Genomic DNA, 20,990 nt, shown 5'->3' on the forward strand with positions numbered 1-20,990 from the left:
TGGGTTTGTCATAACTCAATAAACCTTACTGAACTTGCATCATATCACGACACCTACACGGTCTGATGAAGTGGGTGTAACTCACAAAACATGCTGTTTGTTATTGCAATAATAAAATAGCTTGTTTTGTAACATCAATATGAAGGTAAGCTAAAACTCTATGCGGATCTTACTGACTAGTGACACAAAACGCATCTGCCGATCTAAATTGGTTGGCTACAGGATCTGGTGAGCGTATATAGTTTTATGGAATTATAATTGAATAAGTCGAGTATGAAGATTTTAAGAAGGAACATTTTATGGAACTATCTATCTTGCCCTGAGATGGGAATTTAACAAGAGACTTTTGTGTATATGTTTATCAGATAACATTTTTTCCAGGTGTTACCATTACATTTAGGACTGTTTGGTGTATGCACGCGGCTAATTTTGTTTGAAGGCTTCAAGATAAAAAATAAGCGATGCGCCAAAATATATAGCTGCTGAGTCTAGTCAGGGGAGGTCCCAGTTCCCTAGGTAAAGTGAAAAAAGTAATGTAATAGACCGACTGCGCTTAATGATTGGTTTCTATTTTCGATTTTAATAGTGACCTACTATTGGTCTCTGTTGAAAGGATACAATCTAACAATGATTAAAATACAAGTAAAAGGCAAAGGATCTATAATGATAGATCCAAACAAATCTGTATAAAATATATTTTATCACTTTTGTAAATTCATAAGATGAGGGATAAAATTGGTTGATTCAATCTAGATGTAATTTTTGGCAGTGTTATTGAGCTGAAATACCCGGTTGTTCGCTTGCTGCTGTATGTAGCTAAGGACTTCAGCTGCTAATTAAAGATGATGACATTGTTGTTTTAAATCGTGGATGGTGTCTTTACTATTATTGCACTGTTCCTCCAGTTCATATACTGCAGAAATAAAATGTGATACTGCTCCTGAGGTGGTTTTCAGGTGTTAAAAGTGCACTTTCATCTGTTACAGAGAAAATTGGTAGCAAGCAAGTTTCAGCACATGCATGGCTATCAGTGAGATATAGTACTCACGCTCCTGCTAGAAGAGGCTGTTCTTGTTGTGGTGATGCGGGGAGCCGCTCAATCTCATTCGCCCCGGCCGGCGGCTGGATGAGAGAGTCTCAGACTTACTGCTACAAGCGCAGTGTTGGGCAGCGTGCCCGGCTCCCTTGATGTGCGGGGAGCGTCCTCCCGTTGAAGCGGAGATGAAGAGCGTAGCTGTATCAGCGTTCCGGAACAGCGCTGGATGGAAACGCCCCCTCTCCTCCGTGTTACGTGACGTATTACGCGTGACGTCACGTAACACGGAGGAGAGGGGGCCTACCGGCGTGTAGCCGTCGGCAAGTGGGCAAGTGGTTAATGATCCAAATTGCTTATATTTTACAAAGTTTATTTATAAATGATTTAGCCTTTGACCATTATAAAATCGTTCCCCTCTCTGATTGACATTCTCAAATGTATCACAGGTAGTGACATCTTTACTGCTTGCATCACTGTGGAGTGTTTGTTTACTTTGTGTTTTGAAGTCAGTAGAAACGCCTGGTCTACCAGAGTGCACTGGGAGAAAAAGGCTGCATAACTAAATAGCCCAGGCAAAACATCACTGGAAGGGTGGGTTTACATACAAATATACATCAACATATACAGTACATATAGGAAGTGATTCTGATGCTTACACCAGGATAAATAGTGTAAAATTGGTTATTCTGAACAATGTATTACATTCTACTATATGTTTTTGCAGTGCCTCTTTTTTCATTATGCATATAACAAACAACAAGCAGTTATTATAACCTACCTTTAAAAGTAACAATGACTGCAACAAGGTTTTAGTTCCTCTTTATCCTCTTGAGGACCACAGGCTTCCACCCCCCTAGTGACCAGGCGATTTTTTACATGTCAGGACACTGCAGCTTTAACAGCTCACTGCACAGCCATACAACTGAGCTCACAAATGAATCTTGTTCCCTTTTCTTGCCACCAACAGAGTTTTCTGTTGGTGGCATCTGATTGCTGCTGCAACTTTTTTTATAATTAATTTGTCTTTTTTATTTAAATAAAAATCACTATTTTATTTAAATGTATGCCTCCCCCTCCCAAGATCCAATCATACAGATCACCTCTCATAGGCATCAGCCTCCATTTCCCTGACTCTCCTGGGGACAGCTCAGTGACAGAGTAGTAGAGCAGTAGATTGTTTTGTAAGAGCCTGCTAGCGGCGATCGCGGGCTAGCAGACTGATCGCTGCGGCCGCCTCTCTCCTCCTGCAGGGAACGGGGCGCAGAACGAGCGAACGCTCGTTCCCTGCAAATCTCGCACTTCGCTATGTGTCGCAATCCTGGGTTAGGCGGTCCCAGGAGAGCCACTCTGCGGCCGCAATTCTGGGTGAAGTGGTTGCAGAGTGGTTAAGAGATAGAAGAAGCATTTGGATACATCTTTAGACTGGAAACCACTGAAGGTTTCCAGAACTACCTACCTTTCCAGCATTGAGTTCAGATATAGCTGCCAGGATCTGCTGCCTGGATCCATCTGTCTTTATACCCAACTCCTTTAAATCACCATCAGTGAGTGTGAGAAAGGCCTCCATGTCAACCTGTGGATGGACAGAGTGTGGTTACCACTGAATAACATCTCCACAATATACAAGACATTCTTTCATAGTCCTCCGTGCTAAACATTTACATTTAGCCGGGGTTTACTTGTTTGGTGACTTCAAAACCAAAGGGAAAAAGCCAAAGTTGGTTTCCAAGTAGTAAAGACTAAAAGTGTCCACATGTTGTTAACTAGCTGTCCTATCTTATCCTTTTTACATCTATCTGCATCTACGACAAATTATTTGTGTTTTGCCACTTTTTATTTAGCAATCAATTTTTAGGATTGAACTGACAAGAAAACTTTCGGCACACTGGGAAATTGCCTAGTTTTGCAAAGAATCTTGTATTTAATTATGAATTGAAAGTGTACCCGAGGCTTAGTAAAATAAAATAATAATAAGATCCTTACCTAAGAAGAGGGAAACCTCTGGATCCTGCAGCTTTAAAGGATACCCGAGATGAGGACTCACTTACCTGGGTCTTCTTGCAGCCCCTACAGTTCCCTTGCTGTGGTTCCGATTCATACGAGCATGCCACTGCTCCCTCCAAAAGATATGCAAGTTGCACTAAGATGTGCATGCACGGCCTCGGCCACATGCCTCCTCATTCCACTTCCCCTCGGTCGGGAGCATTCTGCACATGCACAGTTTGTAAATACAAACTGCGCAGAACGATCTTAGCCATAGGAACGGGAAAGTAGATTATACTACCTATGGAACGTTACAAAAACATACTACCGCCACCAGGTCACCTCCTGGATTAACATTATACACACATTATACAAGTCTCTGTAGCACCGTAGTTACTCGAGTCAGATAGAAATTGTGGTTTCTGAATCCAAAATGGTTAGGAACCTGTAAGTACTTCACAGTAGTCACAGTACGTCCATGAGAGAAGTTTACGAGAGGACCCAGTTCACTCCGGGCATGTTCACTGGGTCCTCCTGTGCTGAGTAAAGCAGGTAAGGGATGTTCCTAAAACTGGAGTAGGCATCATGCAGGAGTGCCCCTTTCCTGTTTGAGAACACCAACAAGCTGCTTTCAGAATTTTCAGGTGGAGGGGGTACTGCAGACACCTGAAGGGCAAAGAGCGGTGCTAAAGGGACACAGAAGTATGTGCTTGTCAAGGGTACATGCCTCTGTGTCCCATTTAATGAGTAAAATCTGCCTCGGCACCAGTCATTAAAATATACTATAGGCTGTTAAACTGCCCTATGAGCTTTTTTGTAATGGAATGTTACTAAAACAACCTTTCATTTTCAGTCTGCGGTCAACTACAATTTTCTAATAGTCAAATCATATATATATATATATATAGATAGATAGATAGATAGATAGATATAGATATAGATCTATATCTATATCTAGATATATATATCTATATCTATATCTAGATATATATATCTATATCTATATCTATCTATATATCTATCTATATATCTATATATATATATATATATATATATATATATATCTATCTATATCTATATATATCTATAGATCTATCTATCTATCTATCTATCTATATCTATAGATCTATCTATGTATCTATCTATCTATCTATCTATCTATATCTATATCTATATATCTATCTCTATCTCTCTCTCTCTCTATATCTATCTATCTCTATATCTATCTATCTATCTATCTATCTATCTATCTATCTATCTATCTATCTATCTATATCTATATCTATATCTATATATCTATCTCTATCTCTCTCTCTCTCTATATCTATCTATCTCTATATCTATCTATCTATCTATCTATCTATCTATCTATCTATCTATCTATCTATCTATCTATACATACATACATACATACATACATACATACATACATACATACATACATACATACATACATACATACATACATACATATATATATATATATATATATATATATATATATATATATATATATATATATATATATTAAAGCAATTTACTTAATCTCTACGGTGGAGCCATTTTTACCTGTTTCACCCTGGATTCTGATGGGTGAGTAAATGGGTGCCGATAGATGTTCCGCTGAGTGCGGATGTGTAGGTGGGTGGCTGGGGGCAGGGAAACCAGAGGGCAGAACAGCACATGGAGAGGAGGTGGGGCTAGCAGAGAGCAGTGCATATTTACGTAAGGGGCATGCCAGAACACACAGACTAACAGCAGTCAAGCTCTGTGCTCCATGAGTCAGGCAGCAGAGCAGAGGGAGAGACTGAAAAAGATCAGGTGAGTGTAGAGCTGATGCTGCCCCCTACAGTCTGCTGCCCTGAATCACGTGATTCACTCTGCTTAATGGTAGGGCCCCGTGTACAAGGCTTAAGAATTTAAATAGCCTTGTTCACGTACTTGGCTGTCTGGTTTTTCAAGAATTCTGCACAGGGACTTCAAATATATTTTAAGTATCTCTACCACTCTTCTTAGTTTCACAGCAGCAAGTTTTGCTAAAATATACTGTACACACTATTTGTGATGTCTACTTTATGCTCTATTACTTTATACTCTGCCTCTAATGAATTCCTTCACTTTCTTCCTACATTTCTCTCTTTCCGTCTCCTGTTCTTTTTTTTTTTTGATATTGTTTAAACTCTATAAACTGTTTTATTTAAAAACTAGTAAAAAGGCTCGCCCGTTAAAAAACGGGTGCTAGGTCACAGCCGCTACCCCACGCAATGCACGCACATCTGCGTCCCGCTTGTTAGTTCCCCACCACTGTCTGAAGTATTTGCACACAGGGAGCTGCTTGCTTGGCAGTTGGAAAAAGCTGTTATTTCCCACAATGCAATGAGAACCTCTGAACCGGACACAGCAAACTGTCAGATCCGGCCCTGTGTCCTAACTGCCCTGGCTGTGCACATGCTCAGTACAAAAAGCCAGGGAAACACAGCCATTCAGTTGATGATGCAGGGACACTTGCATTTTATTGTATAAATAAAAGATACTAAAATTGCATTTATATAGTAGTCACATTTATAGTAGCCATATTCCTACATACAGTTGGATGCAAAAGTTTAGGCAACCTTTTTCTGCACCTGTCTAATTTTATTTAAACATATATTGCGTAAATCCCAAAAACTTAATTTCACTTCTCAAATATCACTGTGTGTGTCTCCTATATGATATATTTAACGGACATTTGCTATCGTAACAACCAAAGATTTATACAAGAAAATCATGACGATTAACAAGGTTGCCCAAACTTTCGCATCCCACTGTATATTAAATACATGCCATTTTTCACAATAACTCACTTCCTGCTCTTCAAAGATGGGCTGGTACTTCTCCAGTGATAGCTTCCTCAGAATGGCAGAAAGCTCATCTGCAAAATAAATATTTAAGCAACTCATTTTTAAAATAAGATTTATATTGTGCCTATCTCACACATTACTGATTTAACTGGCATTTATGCAGCTTGTACTTATGCTGTCAGTAATAGAGAAAACAAGCATTCCACGCTTTTGTGGTGGACTCAAAGCACTGCAGGGCTGCAGCCACTTAGGACGCGCTCCACGGGCAATCAGGATCATTAGGGAGCCTTGCCCAAAGACCCCTTACTGTTTTATATGCTGGCTTGATCTGGGATTTGAACCCTGGTCAAAGGCTCAAATCCTACTTAACCAGTATGCTATCCAGCTGCTTCTAATAGGCTATATCTACACCTGAGTAGCCAATAGGAACAAAAAACCTAACACCATAAAGCCTGGCTATCAAAATGCCATACACTTGATTTTTTTAAAGCGGAACTGAAACTAAGTTTCACTTACCTGGGGCTTCTGGCAGCCCTCTGCAGCCGACATGTTCCCACGCAGCCACTCACCGATGCTCTGGTCCACGCCATGGCTCACTATCATTCCGCACAGTTTGAGTGCACTGCCTCCTCGTTCATGCTCCCATAGTCGGACGTGTACTGTAGAGATTTTATCGTCCTTCAGGGCGCTCCTGCCTACAGGAACGCATACTAGGATACGCGTGGCCAGGTGTCGACCTCCATTACGGGGAAGAAAGTGAGCCGTGGCGGGGGAACGGAGGATCAGTCCAGGACTGCGAGGGCACAGGTCGGCTGCAGGGGGCTGGCAGAAGCCCCAGGAAAGTGAAACTCACTAATTTTTTAAACAATTTTTAGTTCTGCTTTAATATTTAACATAATCTTCCCAGTTCCTCTTGCTAATGTTGAGGGTCTGTTCAGTCTTGTATGTATTCATGCAGCTGTGCTGAATCAAAATGATATTTTTCTTTACACATACAAGCTAATAATGTTAATGGGCACAATTAATAGATTATTTTAACTGTGTTTAAAGCACAATCTGATTATTCTTTAAAATGCCCTTGTACAGCCAATCATAGTCAGCTCAGCTGAGCACCATGTGTACTCTGGAAACACAAGCAGGTTGTTTACCACTACGGCAAATTACAATAGGCTAAAACACCCAATGTGACTGACTTTCACAAGAAATATCATGTAATAAGTAAATATAAAATCAAAGAATTAGCACCTACCTTCATCAGTAATGGTTCCGCTGCTGGAGCCTCCGCTACTCTTGGAGTGTTTGTGTGAAGAAGAGGAAGATACAGAAGACTCTGCTAGGCGGCCTTTTGGCGTAGGGGATGGAGATGGCGTTAAGGTAGGAGAGGTGCTCTTAGAAGTAGATGATGTCCCTGATGGAGGCCGCTTAACACTTTCAACTTTCTATTGAAAAGCATATTACTCATTTTAAAAACATCCACAGGAAGTAAACATAATGGATACAAGGGACAATTCACATGTAGAAAATGCAGACAGCATTTAGGAATAAAAATATGTAGATCAAATATATGATAAACTATGAGGTACTTTACAATCAAACCTTCCAACATTACAGTAATTTATAATTTTCATTCATATTCAAAATACTGTACGCATGTTTTGCACATTATATTGTCCGTCATAGTATACTGTGTATGTGCTGAATTCACTGTGAGGTTACAACAAAAAATAAGGGCTTGTTCACACTACAAGAGCTTTTCTGAGCGCTTTGCGATTTTAAAAGCTCTTGCTAATGTTAGCCTATGTGTGTTCACACTGGAGCAATGTGATTTTGTAATCATAGCATCGTAACCATAGCATTACATTAGCAAGCAACCATAGCATTACATTAGCAAGAGTTTTTCAAAGTCACTAGCGCTTAAAAAGCTCTTGTAGTGCGAACTAAGGCTGAAATTGGAAACTCTATTCAAATGATTGGGTCTTGGTTAGTAATACAACAATTTTGGAAGAAGATCATTTTCGACAAGTCGTTTGATTTTCGCAATATCTTACCTCTGAAGTGTTGTTCATTGGGGTTAATGGAGGATTGGGAGAAAAATTCAACATCTAAAAATATTGTTAGGTTCTTTATTTTTGTATGCTAAAACAGCTATACAGGCAGATACCCCCAGTGATTTCAAGGCTGTAATAATTTGATTGTGCTGTATACTGATATGTTGCTATTCTCTCATGTCTTAACCACCCTAACACTATGCAAATACTTTAATGGAAGAGTCAAGCCTTTAAATTCTTGTATATTACACATACAGTATATCTTCTTAGGAATAGTTGTTACTTATTAGGGATGATAAATGAGACGCAAATCATTTTTTCATGCATTCAAACTTCATGTAAATTATATGCAGCTTGAAACTGGACCAATCAGAACAACTTCCTGTCAATTATTTTTGGTTCAACTTCAAGCTGTATTACTGAAAATTGAATTCAATTTGAAATGATGGTATCAGTTGAAAGGGGCGCCAGAGCCGTCTGCGTAAAAAAGGGCAGTAGATCTTGAGAAAAGATGAACAGCATGTGCACCCAGGGTACAAAACTCATCCGACTCCTCAGTTTATGAAACCACCGACTCTGACTGCAGGTACCCAAAATGGCTCTGACTCCTTAGTCTAGTACGTACCAGGGCTGTGGATTTGTTACAAAAATCATCTGACTCCCAACTCTGACTCCTTCAGTTTATGAAGCCACCGACTTGGAGTACCCAAAATTGCTCCGACTCCAAGAGTTTTTAACTGTTTTTATAGTGCTGATTTTTGCATGCAATCAAGCCACAATGTACAGTTGTTATTTAATTATTAAAGTAACTTACCTATCAGGTTGTTTTGCCAAAAACCCATGCCTCATGTATATTCACGTTTGTTAGGATGGCAATCTGCTCTATATGAAGTTAAGGTTGGTTACTAATTTATATCTGCAATGGTAATGATTATATTTTTTCGGCTGATCTATTTGGCTGAAGTAGTGTTTGAATCACCAGAAACAAACATGCAGCTAATCTTGTTAGATCTGACAATAATGTCAGAAACACCTGATCTGCATATTCTTGTCCAGGGTCTATGGCTAAAAGTATTAGAGGCAGAGGACCAGCAGAATAGCCAGGGAACTGGTATTACTTAAAAGGAAATATAAATATGGCAATCTCCATACTCCTCTCGGTTTAGTTGTCCTTTAAAGAGACACTGAAGCGGAAAAAAAAAATATGATATAGTGAATTGGTTGTGTACTATGAATAATTACTAGAAGATTAGCAGCAAAGAAAATATTCTCATACTTTTATTTTCAGGTATATAGTGTTTTTTCTAACATTGCATTATTCTATAATATGTGCAGATTACACAACACTCAGCATTCAAAATGAGTCTTTCAGAGCAGTCTGTGAAGTAATGACCTCTCCTCTAGCAGAGAAAAAGCAAACAGTTCACTTACAGTTGAGATAATAAAAGTCAGAAAACAGCCCTCTCCATGACTAAACTTAGTCGGAGAGCTTAATGGCTTGTTTGCATAGAGATAACAACTGGAGTTTCTCAACTCTTCCTGTACTGGAAACAATTAGACTGATGTATCTGATCTTAATGTTTTATTTCTTAGCTGTGCTACACATACAAATCATAATATCATCATTTTTTTTTCGCTCCAGTGTCTCTTTAAGGTTAGGCACCACGATGGGTGGTCGGCATTAGGCATCAGGGGGGAGGTTAAAGGAATGGTCCGAGCTAAAAAATAAAAAAGATCCACTTACCTGGGGCTTCCTCCAGCCCGTGGCAGCCGGCATGTGCCCTCACCATAGCTCCGGTGGCTCCCGGCCTCCTCCGCTGGCGCAGCCGACCTCACCAGGTCGGCGTCTTCTGCACTCCACCGTGCGGGTCACGTGGTCTCTCCGACGTCATCAGGATGGTACTGCGCAGGCGCAAGAAGCTGACCCGGAACCCGACCTGGGTGTGCCAGCGGAGAAGACCGCAAGCCACCAGAGCTGCGGCGAGGGCACAGGCCGGCTGCCACGGGCTGGAGAAAGCCCCAGGTAAGTGGATTTTTTTTATTAGCTCGGATGTTTCCTTTAAGGTTAGGCACCACAATGGGGGGAGGGTTTAAGGCTAGACACCACCATGGGGGGTTAAGGTGAGTTGCTGGGGGGGGGGGGTGAAGTGGGTTTAGGTTAGGTACCATCATGGGAGGGTTCAGGTTGGGCGGGGGGTGGGATTAAGGTTAGATTTAGGGTTATATTCTAATAGCAGCTACATCCAGTGCCTTTTGTAAACGGAATAACAATCACTGGCTACAAACAGGCACCCTTTTATAAACAAAATTATGTCTATCACCTACATCTGGTACCCTTTACAAACAAAATCACATTTATAGCCTACATCTGGCACCTTTTATAAACAAAACCACATTTAGCGGCAACATCCGATGCCCCTTTATAACCGAAATAACGTTTATCGGCTATATCCGTCACCCTTTTATCACCAAAATCATGTATATCGGTTACATCTGGTGTCCTTTTTTCCAGGCGCCCATTTTACATGTTGGCAAAATTATTTGCATCTCATTGATCCCCTATTACATATCATCCCTATTACTTATTATTTGTCTAAACTAATTATAATTTTCTTCAGTTCCTCACATGAATATGACATAGCAGTTTATTTAGGTTTTATTTGTATTATTTACCATACTTTGTTCTTCACATCATTGATATACTGTATTAGGTAAAAACGTGGAACAATCAATCTGGTAAAAGTGCTATCCTGATTTTAAAAAACACACAAAACTCCAGAAGCCAAAGGATTTCCTAATCCCGAGGCACAACTTGGTTTTATCACTGAACAGTAAAAGTTTTAATTAGCTGAGGTCAAATAAAGTTTTAAAGGCAATTTCACTTCAGGACAAATATTTATATAAGTCATCACTACACAAACTATTTTGCAACTGAACATAATGAAATATCCTCTTTCAGTTTACAACAAACAGCTGTAACTTTCTAGAAAACGTCCTGGAAACCATGACAACACTATGTGGTTTCATGTAAAAGACTTCCCTGAATTCTTATCTCTTTTTCTGTGTCATGAATTCACACATCTGCACAACGTAGAAAGTTATACTTCAAATATCCATTTTATACTGCTACAGTGTGTCTAGTTTTAGTGCAATGACAGGCAGGGATTATGGACATCCATGAATTTTTCTGGGGAATTGTATATTTCAGAGTTATAGCTAATGTGACAAGGAGGAAAAGTGAAGATGCATGTTAAGTACTTGTTCAGGAGCCCCCTCAGTCTCCACTCTATACAACACACAGACTTGCACCCACTGTGTAAGCCGCAGGGTTCTCATAGAGACCAGCCTGTGCACCATTCCTTACACACTGCATTTTCCCTAGCAGATTATAAGATGCAGAAGCCATCTTCCATTCTCTGGTTACTAAGATGGCAGACGGTATATTTACATCTGTGCTTGGAGTTGGACTTTATTAAGAAAGAGTTGATTACATATTTTGTGTAGAAATATGGTTTTGGCAATATGAATTTATTTTTCAACCTGGCACCTGATCCACTTAAGGACCGGGGCTGTTCACTGTGATCTGTGCTGCGTGGGCTCTCCAGCCCGCAGCACAGATCGTGTTAAAGGCAGGGCGATCAGACTTCCCCCCTTTTTTCCCCACTAGGGGGATGACCTGCTGGGGGGCTCTGATCGCCGCCGCTCCGTGTGGCCGAGCGGGGGGCTCCTGAAAGTCCCCCTCCGCAGCGCGATTCCTCCATCCCTCCCCTTCCCTCCCTACCTCTCCCTTCTTGGGCGGCGCAGGACGGAGATTCGTCCTGCGCCGCCTCTGATAGGCTTCAGCCTATCACACGGCGGCGATCCATGGCCAATCAGAGGCCGAGGATCGCCGATCTCCTTTACGGCACTGCTGCGCAGCAGCGCCGTATTGATGTAAACAGGGGCTACAATTAGCTTGCAAGCCGCGATCGGAGGCTCGCAGGTTATTCACTGAGACACCCTCCGTGAACTGACATGGAACGCCATGTAAAAGCACAAACGACCAGCCACCGCCTATCGGCGTTAGCTGGTCATTAAGTGGTTTTTAACTGACAGGGGTACAAATCCTGCATTTGTTACTGTGCCGCGCACATAGACTGCTGTGTACAGCTACAGGAATATACATAAATGGCATGGCTTTTCTCCACACTAAACCTGAACACAAGATGAACAGTGGCCTTCTCTGCCAAGCCTGACATTCCTTTCCATTCCTGGCACTTAATTACAGCTCTAAAAGGTACATTGCTTTAAACACACACAAGTGATCTAAATGACATATAAGGAAATGCACTTAGACTAAAATAATGCTAAGAATGAATCTATAGGTGGAGAAGGTATTATGGAATAAGCAAGCAGGTCACCTTTGGTATATGTCCATTGCTAGCAGGAAGGACACTCTGCTGCTCAGTCGCCGTGGGACCGCAGGGCATAGTCACAGAACTATTTATGGGTGATTTCTTCTGTTCACACAAGCTGGCTGCTTTTTTTCTTTGTGCAGCAATTTGAGACAAGACATTGTCTGCACTCCCACCTTAGGACAACAGGCAGAAAATACATATATATTAGTATCACTGAGATATACAAATATTTCCTAAAATCCATATATGGCTGACATTACATGACAAAAATCTCTCAAAAAATGATGGCTTGTAAGACATCCCTTTTTGAGATTATCAAAGCAGCATGAGGGAATCCCACTGGGACTTCTCACTTAATTTACACTGACGATATGTTACTGAGGCAACAACGGTCAACAATAGACAATAAAGCACATATAAAATAATACTGCCTAAACATCAAGTATTGCTGATCCTATGGCTGGCCACGGCTGGACGGCTTTTTGGATTCAGTCCGTGTCTGTGCAGGCTTTTGTAAGCTTGTTTTCATTAATACATTGTAAGTGCAATTTTAGCAGGTTTTCCAATAAACTGAGGTTATTTTACTCTATGAGAATGCTCCTCTCTGATCCTTTCTTGCAATAAGCTATACACCGAGGACTGAGCCGGCGCTACCACAGAGGCAAAGGGGACAATTGCCCCAGGACCCCAGAGCTTGTAGGTTCCCCCCAGTGTGTCTCCCCACAACTTAACTGTTGCTTCCTGGAGCCCCTGCAGAGTCTTTGGCAGATTAACAACTCACCTGTCCCGGTGGGCGCGCACTTCTGTTAGTCTGAAGGGCAATGCATTATGTTAGAGCGCGCCAACAGGATCATAAGCATAGCACCGCCTTCGACTCAGTGACGTACTCCGCTAGACAGGAAGTATGTCGTCGGGATTACGGTTGGTCCACACATGCACAACGCACTCCGTCGTTCTCAATGCATCACCCACTGACTTCTATTACTCCAAACATTGTGCGTTAAGCACGGTGCTTGCAGTAACACGCTGCAGGCTGTGCATTGGGATTGTGGCAGGATGAACACTTCCGGCAAGATGGGTTAAGTAAGTATGCATTCACCTGCAGTAATACAAGGTAACGTAGCCCACACTTGCAATGCAAGTATAAAAGGGGCCTGAAAGTCATTCACTAATGCAACTCAACAGCTTCACTGATCATTGCAATGAACTGCTGCTCTATTATTCATTGTGGTTTTATAAGTGCAAAAATAAATGCTTGGAGAACTGCAGGGATAACACCATGAATCACAGCAGTAAATTACTGCTCTAACTATTCTGTTTTATAACCACTTACAAAGTGAAAGTAATGTGATGGCACGTTAGGGGATTGTAAATTACAGTATTTCTCCTACTTATAAGATGCTTTTGGAAGAACATGTATCTATGCATGGAATTTACACATTTCTAAATGTGCGCTCATAAATGGTTTAATTTTTAACCATGAACTGAATGGACTTTGTCAGAGTACCAATGCTGTAGTAAATTCTTAACAATACTCTCTGCATAACAGGCAGATGACAAAACTTTAATTCACCATACACTTAACTGTATGACTACATTCTACACTAAAAGAAATGTTATAAGCCACCTGATGATATTGAAAATGTTAGTTATTAACAAGACAAAGCCGTTTTTTTAATCAGTGTAGAGACGGACTTGCTGACATCAGCTTTAACCACTTGCCGACCGCGCACTCATAACGCGCGTCGGCAAAGTGGCAGCTGCAGGACCAGCGACGCAGATCTGCGTCGCCGGCTGCAGTCTAATTAATCAGGAAGCAGCCACTCGCACGAGCGGCTGTTTCCTGTCATTTCACGGCGGGGGGCTCCGTGAATAGCCTGCGGGCCGCCGATCGCGGCTCGCAGGCTAAATGTAAACACAAGCGGAAATAATCCGCTTTGTTTACATTTTTACAACGCTGCTGCAGTAGCAGCGTTGTAGTAGATCAGCGATCCCCGGCCAATCAGCGGCCGGGGATCGCTGTCGCATGACAGCGGGGAGCCTGTTAGAGGCTGCACAGGACAGATCCGTTCCTGTGCAGCCTCCGATCTCTTGGGCAGGGAGGGAGGAGAGGGAGAGGGGGAATCTTGCGGTGGAGGGGGCTTTGAGGTGCCCCCCCCCTCCCGCCATCCACAGCATGCAGGAGCGATCAGACCCCCCCAGCATGTCATCCCCCTAGTGGGGAAAAAAGGGGGGCGATCTGGTCGCTCTGCCTGTCACTTGATCTGTGCTGGGGGCTGTAGAGCCCACCCAGCACAGATCTGAAAAAACAGCGCTGGTCCTTAACTACTTCCCGACCGCCGTATAGACAAATGGCGGCCGGGAAGTAGAAGCCGCAAGGACCGCCGTATTGACAAAATGCGGCGGTCCTTGTATGGGCATGGGCGGAGCGATCGCGTCATCCGTGACGCGATCCTCCGCCGGGATTCGGAAGCCCGGCATTTTGCCTCTGCTCGCCGGCCACTTAGCAGCGCCGGCGAGCGGAGGGATCTCGGGGATCCACCAATCAGAAAGTATAAGGCACTTTGTTAAGTAAACAAAGTGCCTTATACATGCTTCCTCCTCGCCTCGTGGTCTCATTGTTGCAGAGACCACTAGCGAGGAGGAAGCATTTAGTAAGTACTTGCCAAACAGCGTTTTTTGCCACAGCAGCCCCCTGATCACCCACCCCAGGCCTCATAGCCCCCCTGATCACCCCAGCAGACCCCTGCCCAGCACCCTTGCACCCCTATAAAACCCCCACCCCCCCCACCTACCACTAACTAGCGACACTGTTTCTTAGTTTAGGTCCCTAACTGCCTCCTAGTCACCCCTGATCCCCCCCCTACCTTTAGATCACCCCCAGACCCCATCCCAGACTACCCCCCTGTATACTGTATACATCTGTATACAGCTACCTTACCCTCTGATCCCCCTCTGATCCCCCTCTGATCACCTGTCTATCACCTGTCCATCACCCCTCAGCACCCCCACCCATCAGAGCAGACCCTAACTGCCCCGCGGGGGTAACCGATCACCTGCCCAGGCCCTCGATTGCCCTCATACCCCCCTTCTGATTACATCCCCTGCTCTTTGTTTACATCTGTCCTCCCCAGCAATCACTAACTGATCTTTGATCAGTAACCCCCTGTGTCTGCCTCTCATCAGATCAGGACTCAGTCTGCCCCGTGCAGGCTCCTGATCAACCCCCCATCCCCTCAAATCGCCCTCAGACCCCCCCCCCCCCCCCCCTAATCACCGTCCAAGTGCATTGTATTTGACCGTGCTGCGCTTGTATTCGATTGTGCTGCGCTTGTATTTGATTGTGCTGCGATTGTATTTGATTGTCCCGTGATCTGCTTCGATTGTCCCGTGATTGTTTGATTGCCTGAGACCCCACTTCCCACCACACCCAACCCCACCCTCCCCCCCCCACCACACCTAACCCCACCCTCCCCCCCACCACCTCCAACCACCACCTTCCGAGTGCATCAGATTTGCTTGTGCTGTGATTGGAGTCGATTGTGCGGTAATTGTATTTGATTGTCCCGTTGTCCCGTGATCGGCTTCGATTGCCCCGTGATTGTTTGATTGCCTGAGACCCCACTTCCCGCCACACCCAATCCCACCCTCCCCCCATCACCTTCCGAGTGCATCAGATTTGATTGTGCTGTGATTGGAGTCGATTGTGCTGTAATTGTATTTGATTGTCCCGTGATCGGCTTCGATTGCCCCGTGATTGTTTGATTGCCTGAGACCCCACTTCCCGCCACACCCAATCCCACCCTCCCCCCATCACCTTCCGAGTGCATCAGATTTGATTGTGCTGTGATTGGAGTCGATTGTGCTGTAATTGTATTTGATTGTCCCGTGATTGTTTGATTGCCTCTGAGACCCCACTTCCCACCAACCCCAATACCTCTCAAATACTCCCTTTTTGCTAGGTAGGTGCTCTTTTTTTCTGGGTAGTCTCGGAGGAAAACCCCATAAATTTAGCAATCCAAAATGGCAAGAAGGGGGCTTTCCGATGACGAGGTATACAGGTACATGGACCAGTCGGATGAGTTCTTTTGGGAAGAATCATCCGTCGAATCTTCCGGGTCCGAATTTGAACCTGTAGAAAGCAGTGGTTCCCTGACCGATAGTGATGACGAGGCTATGGTCCCGGCTAGAGCCAGGCGTACCAGACCCCAAGTCGTTAGACCGCAGGTGGCGCAGGATCCGACTCAAGGGCAGCAGGGTGGTGCTAGCGCTGTTGATAGTTTTCTTGGTGAGGCAGGCACCAGCAGCGCAGCATCTCCTGGACTTAGTGCCAGTGCTTCCGTAGACCCTGGCGAAGTGGTGAGCGTCAGTATGGAAGTTGAAACTGGTACGGTGGCAAGTGCAGTAGTACCCCTGTCGCAGCCACCAAGAAGAAGACGGGCCCGTAGTACCCATAGACTCCCAGAGGTGCTGGCACAACCAGATTGGCAATCCCCTGATTCCGCCGCACCCGTAGTGCCCCCTTTCACCGCCCAGTCTGGAGTCCAGGTGGCGACAGCTCATCTAGGAACGGCCCTAGAATTTTTGCAGCTGTTCATCACCCAGGTTCTCTTGGACTTAATTGTGGTTGAGACCAACCGTAAAGCCACACAATTCATCACCGAGCACCCGGAGAGCATGTATGCCCAGCCTTTCGGGTGGAAACCAGTCCAAGTTTCCGACATTAAAATCTTTTTGACCCTTATCCTTCACTTGGGACTAATGAAACAAAATGTATTGCGGTCGTATTGGTCTACGAACCCAGTACATCATGTTCCCTTGTACCCTGCTGCCATGTCCAGGACACGATTTGAGTCCATCCTGCGCTTCCTGCACTTTAACGACGACGAAACCTGTCATGAAAAGGGAGACCCTGCTTATGACCGGCTCCACAAAATTCGGCCCCTCATAGACCACCTGTCCTCAACATTTGCAGATGCTTATATCCCTGAACAGAACATCTGCGTAGACGAGTCCCTCTTACGCTTTACCGGGCGCCTTGGCATCAAACAGTACATCCCAAGCAAGCGCGCCCGGTTTGGGTGAAACTGTATAAGCTCTGTGAAAGGGCCACAGGCTATACATGTCGTTTTAGGATTGGAGCCGGTCGGATGCCCTGACTACCTGGGGAGCAGTGGAAAGGTTGTGTGGGACTTGGTGTCACCCTTGTTCCAGAAGGGGTACCATCTTTTTGTGGACAATTATTACACAAGTGTGGCCCTCTTTCAGCACTTAAAGTTAGAAGGAATCCGATGCTGTGGCACTGCGCGGCCTAGTCGCCAGGGCTTCCCCCAACGGCTCATTACCACCAGACTTGAACGGGGGCAGAGGGCCGCCTTGCGTACTGAAGACCTGCTCGCGGTGAAATGGAGGGACAAGAGGGACGTTTACTTTCTGTCCACCATTCACACAGACACGACAGTCCAAATTCAACGGGCAACTAAGGTCATTGAAAAGCCCCTTGTCGTCCACGAATATAATGTCAACATGGGAGGGGTGGACTTCAATGACCAGAGGTTAGCGCCCTATTTAATGACCCGGAAAACAAGACGCTGGTATAAGAAAGTGTCTTTTTATCTGATTCAATTGGCAGTTTACAACAGCTTTGTTCTCTACAGTAAGGCTGGGAGAACTGGATCTTTCCTCCAATTTCAGGAACAGATCATTCTGGACATCCTGTATCCAGGAGGTGCCAGGCCCCCTCCCCAGATGCAACTAGCCGACTGCATGGTAGGCATTACGCCTATCAGATTCCGTGTGCCCCAGGTCAACGCATCCGAAGAAAACGTTGTCGTGTCTGCAGCAGGACTGGAAGAAGGAATGACACCAGTTTTTATTGTCCCCGCTGTCCTGACCAGCCTGGCCTATGCATAGGGCCGTGTTTTGAAAGGTACCACGAGCAGGTACACTATTAGAACCTAGGGAACTCCAGACACAGGAGTAGGCACACACTCAGTGGTCTTTTGCACATTGTCGCAGGGAGAGGAGAGGTAAGCTTGAAGACCAAACGGGTAAGCATAAAAGTGGGAAGAAGGATCGGTTTCCATGCTTGATATTGCTGATCTGTCCTGGGTTGGCGATATAAGACGGCATGTTTGAATTTCCCTTGAGTGTGGACACCCCCGGTTTATATGTGATTTGGGCCTATGATGATGCTTTAATGCCACACAGAGTCATCTCTATTGGCAGGCATATTGCTGTATCCTACAGGCATAATGCTGTATACTAAAGTTCTGAGGCCCAGTCACATAAGTTGGTGGCTCACCCTGAGTGCAGGGTGGCACGGGGTGTCTCTCTCCTGAGGTTATCACTGCCATTGATGTGGAGGAAGATCTGCCATTGATGTGGAGCAAGGTATGCTTGCCGTTCATTTTTCCTTTCAGCCCAGAGTGCATTACTTGTATACCCAATATAAGGAGTATAGCAGAAACTCCTAATACTGGCCATACATGTAATGATTGCAGAGACCCTAAAATGCCAGGACAGACTCCACAAATGACCCCATTTTGGAAAGAGGACACCCTAAAGTATTATGTGAGGTGCACGGTGAGTTCATAAAAGATTTTAGTTTTTGTCACAAGTTAGCAGAATTTTTTTTTTAACAAAGTGTCATTTTCCGTTTACTTGTGACAAAAAATAAAATTTTCAATGACCTCACCATTACCCTCATGGAATACCTTGTTGTGTATTCTTTCCAAAATGGGGTCATTTGTGGGGTTTGTTAACTGTCCTGGCAAGTGGGCGGGGTGCTAAATTGTGAGCACCCCTGTAAAGCCTAAAGGTACTCATTGGACTCTGGGCCCCTTAGAGCAGTTAGGGTGCAAAAAAGTGCCACACATGTGGTATCGCCGTACTCGGGAGAAGTAGTACAATGTGTTTTGGGGTGTATTTTTACACATACCCATGCTGGGTGGGAGAAATACCTCTGTAAATGACAATCTTTTGATTTTTTTTACACACAATTGTCCATTTACAGAGTTATTTCTCCCACCCAGCATGGGTATGTGTAAAGGAACCCCACAAATGACCCCATTTTAGAAAGAAGACACCCCAAGGTATTCCGTTAGGAGTATGGTGAGTTCAAATTGATTTTTATTGTTTTTTTCACAAAGTGTCATTTTCCACTAACTTGTGACAAAAAATAAAATCTTCTATGAACTCACCATACTCCTAACGGAATACCTTGGGGTGTCTTCTTTCTAAAATGGGGTCATTTGTGGGGTTCCTATACTGCCCTGGCATTTTAGGGGCCCTAAACCGTGAGGAGGAGTCTGGAAATCAAATGTCGCAAAATGACCTGTGAAATCCTAAAGGTACTCATTGGACTTTGGGCCCCTTAGCGTACTTGGGGTGTAAAAAAGTGCCACACATGTGGTACCGCCGTACTCGGGAGAAGTAGTATAATGTGTTTTGGGGTGTATTTTTACACATACCCATGCTGGGTGGGAGAAATAACTCTGTAAATGGACAATTGTGTGTAAAAAAAATTAAAAAATTGTCATTTACAGAGATATTTCTCCCACCCAGCATGGGTATGTGTAAAAATACACCCCAAAACACATTATACTACTTCTCCTGAGTACGGCAATACCACATGTGTGGCACTTTTTTGCAGCCTAACTGCGCTAAGGGGTCCAAAGTCCAATGAGCACCTTTAGGCTTTACAGGGGTGCTTACAATTTAGCACCCCCCAAAATGTCAGGACAGTAAACACACCCCACAAATGACCCCATTTTGGAAAGTAGACCCTTCAAGGTATTCAGAGAGGGGCATGGTGAGTCCGTGGCAGATTTCATTTTTTTTTGTCGCAAGTTAGAAGAAATGGAAACTTTTTTTTTTTCTTTTTTTTGTCACAAAGTGTCATTTTCCGCTTACTTGTGACAAAAAATAATATCTTCTATGAACTCACTATGCCTCTCAGTGAATACTTTGGGATGTCTTCTTTCCAAAATGGGGTCATTTGGGGGGTATTTATACTATCCTGGAATTCTAGTCCCTCATGAAACATGACAGGGGGTCAGAAAAGTCATAGATGCTTGAAAATGGGAAAATTCACTTTTTGCACCATAGTTTGTAAACGCTATAACTTTTACCCAAACCAATAAATATACGCTGAATGGTTTTTTTTTAATCAAAAACATGTTTGTCCACATTTTTCGCGCTGCATGTATACAGAAATTTTACTTTATTTGAAAACTGTCAGCACAGAAAGTTAAAAAAATCATTTTTTTGCCAAAATTCATGTCTTTTTTGCTGAATATAATAAAAAGTAAAAATCGCAGGAGCAATCAAATCACACCAAAAGAAAGCTTTATTAGTGACAAGAAAAGGAGCCAAAATTCATTTAGGTGGTAGGTTGTATGAGCGAGCAATAAACCGTGAAAGCTGCAGTGGTCTGAATGGAAAAAAAGTGGCCGGTCCTTAAGGGGTAGAAAGCCCTAGGTCCTCAAGTGGTTAAGGGGGGGTAAAGGCTAGGTCCTCAAGTGGTTAAGAATGGTACTCTCATAAAATCAATAAGGTAACTGAAGATAATAGATAAAATAAAGATAATAATCTGGTTTTAAGGCTACATCCTTAAAGCACACCTGAGGCTTGGAAACCACTAGAGCGTTTTTTTGAGCGTTTAGGAAGCGCTTTAAATTGCTAA

At 43.6% G+C, this 20,990-nt stretch overlaps 1 protein-coding gene across 1 annotated transcript in view; it reads right to left on the reverse strand.

Annotated features, from left to right (window-relative positions):
* The window catches only part of ANKS6 (ankyrin repeat and sterile alpha motif domain containing 6), a 119,964-nt gene that overhangs the window by 6,998 nt on the left and 91,976 nt on the right, over window positions 1–20,990 (reverse strand). Inside the window, exons 11-14 of the mRNA XM_068236656.1 lie at window positions 12,308–12,477; window positions 7,109–7,298; window positions 5,863–5,930; window positions 2,493–2,609 (exon numbers count right to left, since the gene is read on the reverse strand). Of these exons, the coding sequence (XP_068092757.1) occupies window positions 2,493–2,609; window positions 5,863–5,930; window positions 7,109–7,298; window positions 12,308–12,477 (545 nt within the window). The remainder of the gene's footprint in view (window positions 1–2,492; window positions 2,610–5,862; window positions 5,931–7,108; window positions 7,299–12,307; window positions 12,478–20,990) is intronic.

This window comes from Hyperolius riggenbachi, chromosome 5 (genome assembly GCF_040937935.1).
Source record: "Hyperolius riggenbachi isolate aHypRig1 chromosome 5, aHypRig1.pri, whole genome shotgun sequence".
Lineage (NCBI taxonomy): Eukaryota > Metazoa > Chordata > Amphibia > Anura > Hyperoliidae > Hyperolius > Hyperolius riggenbachi.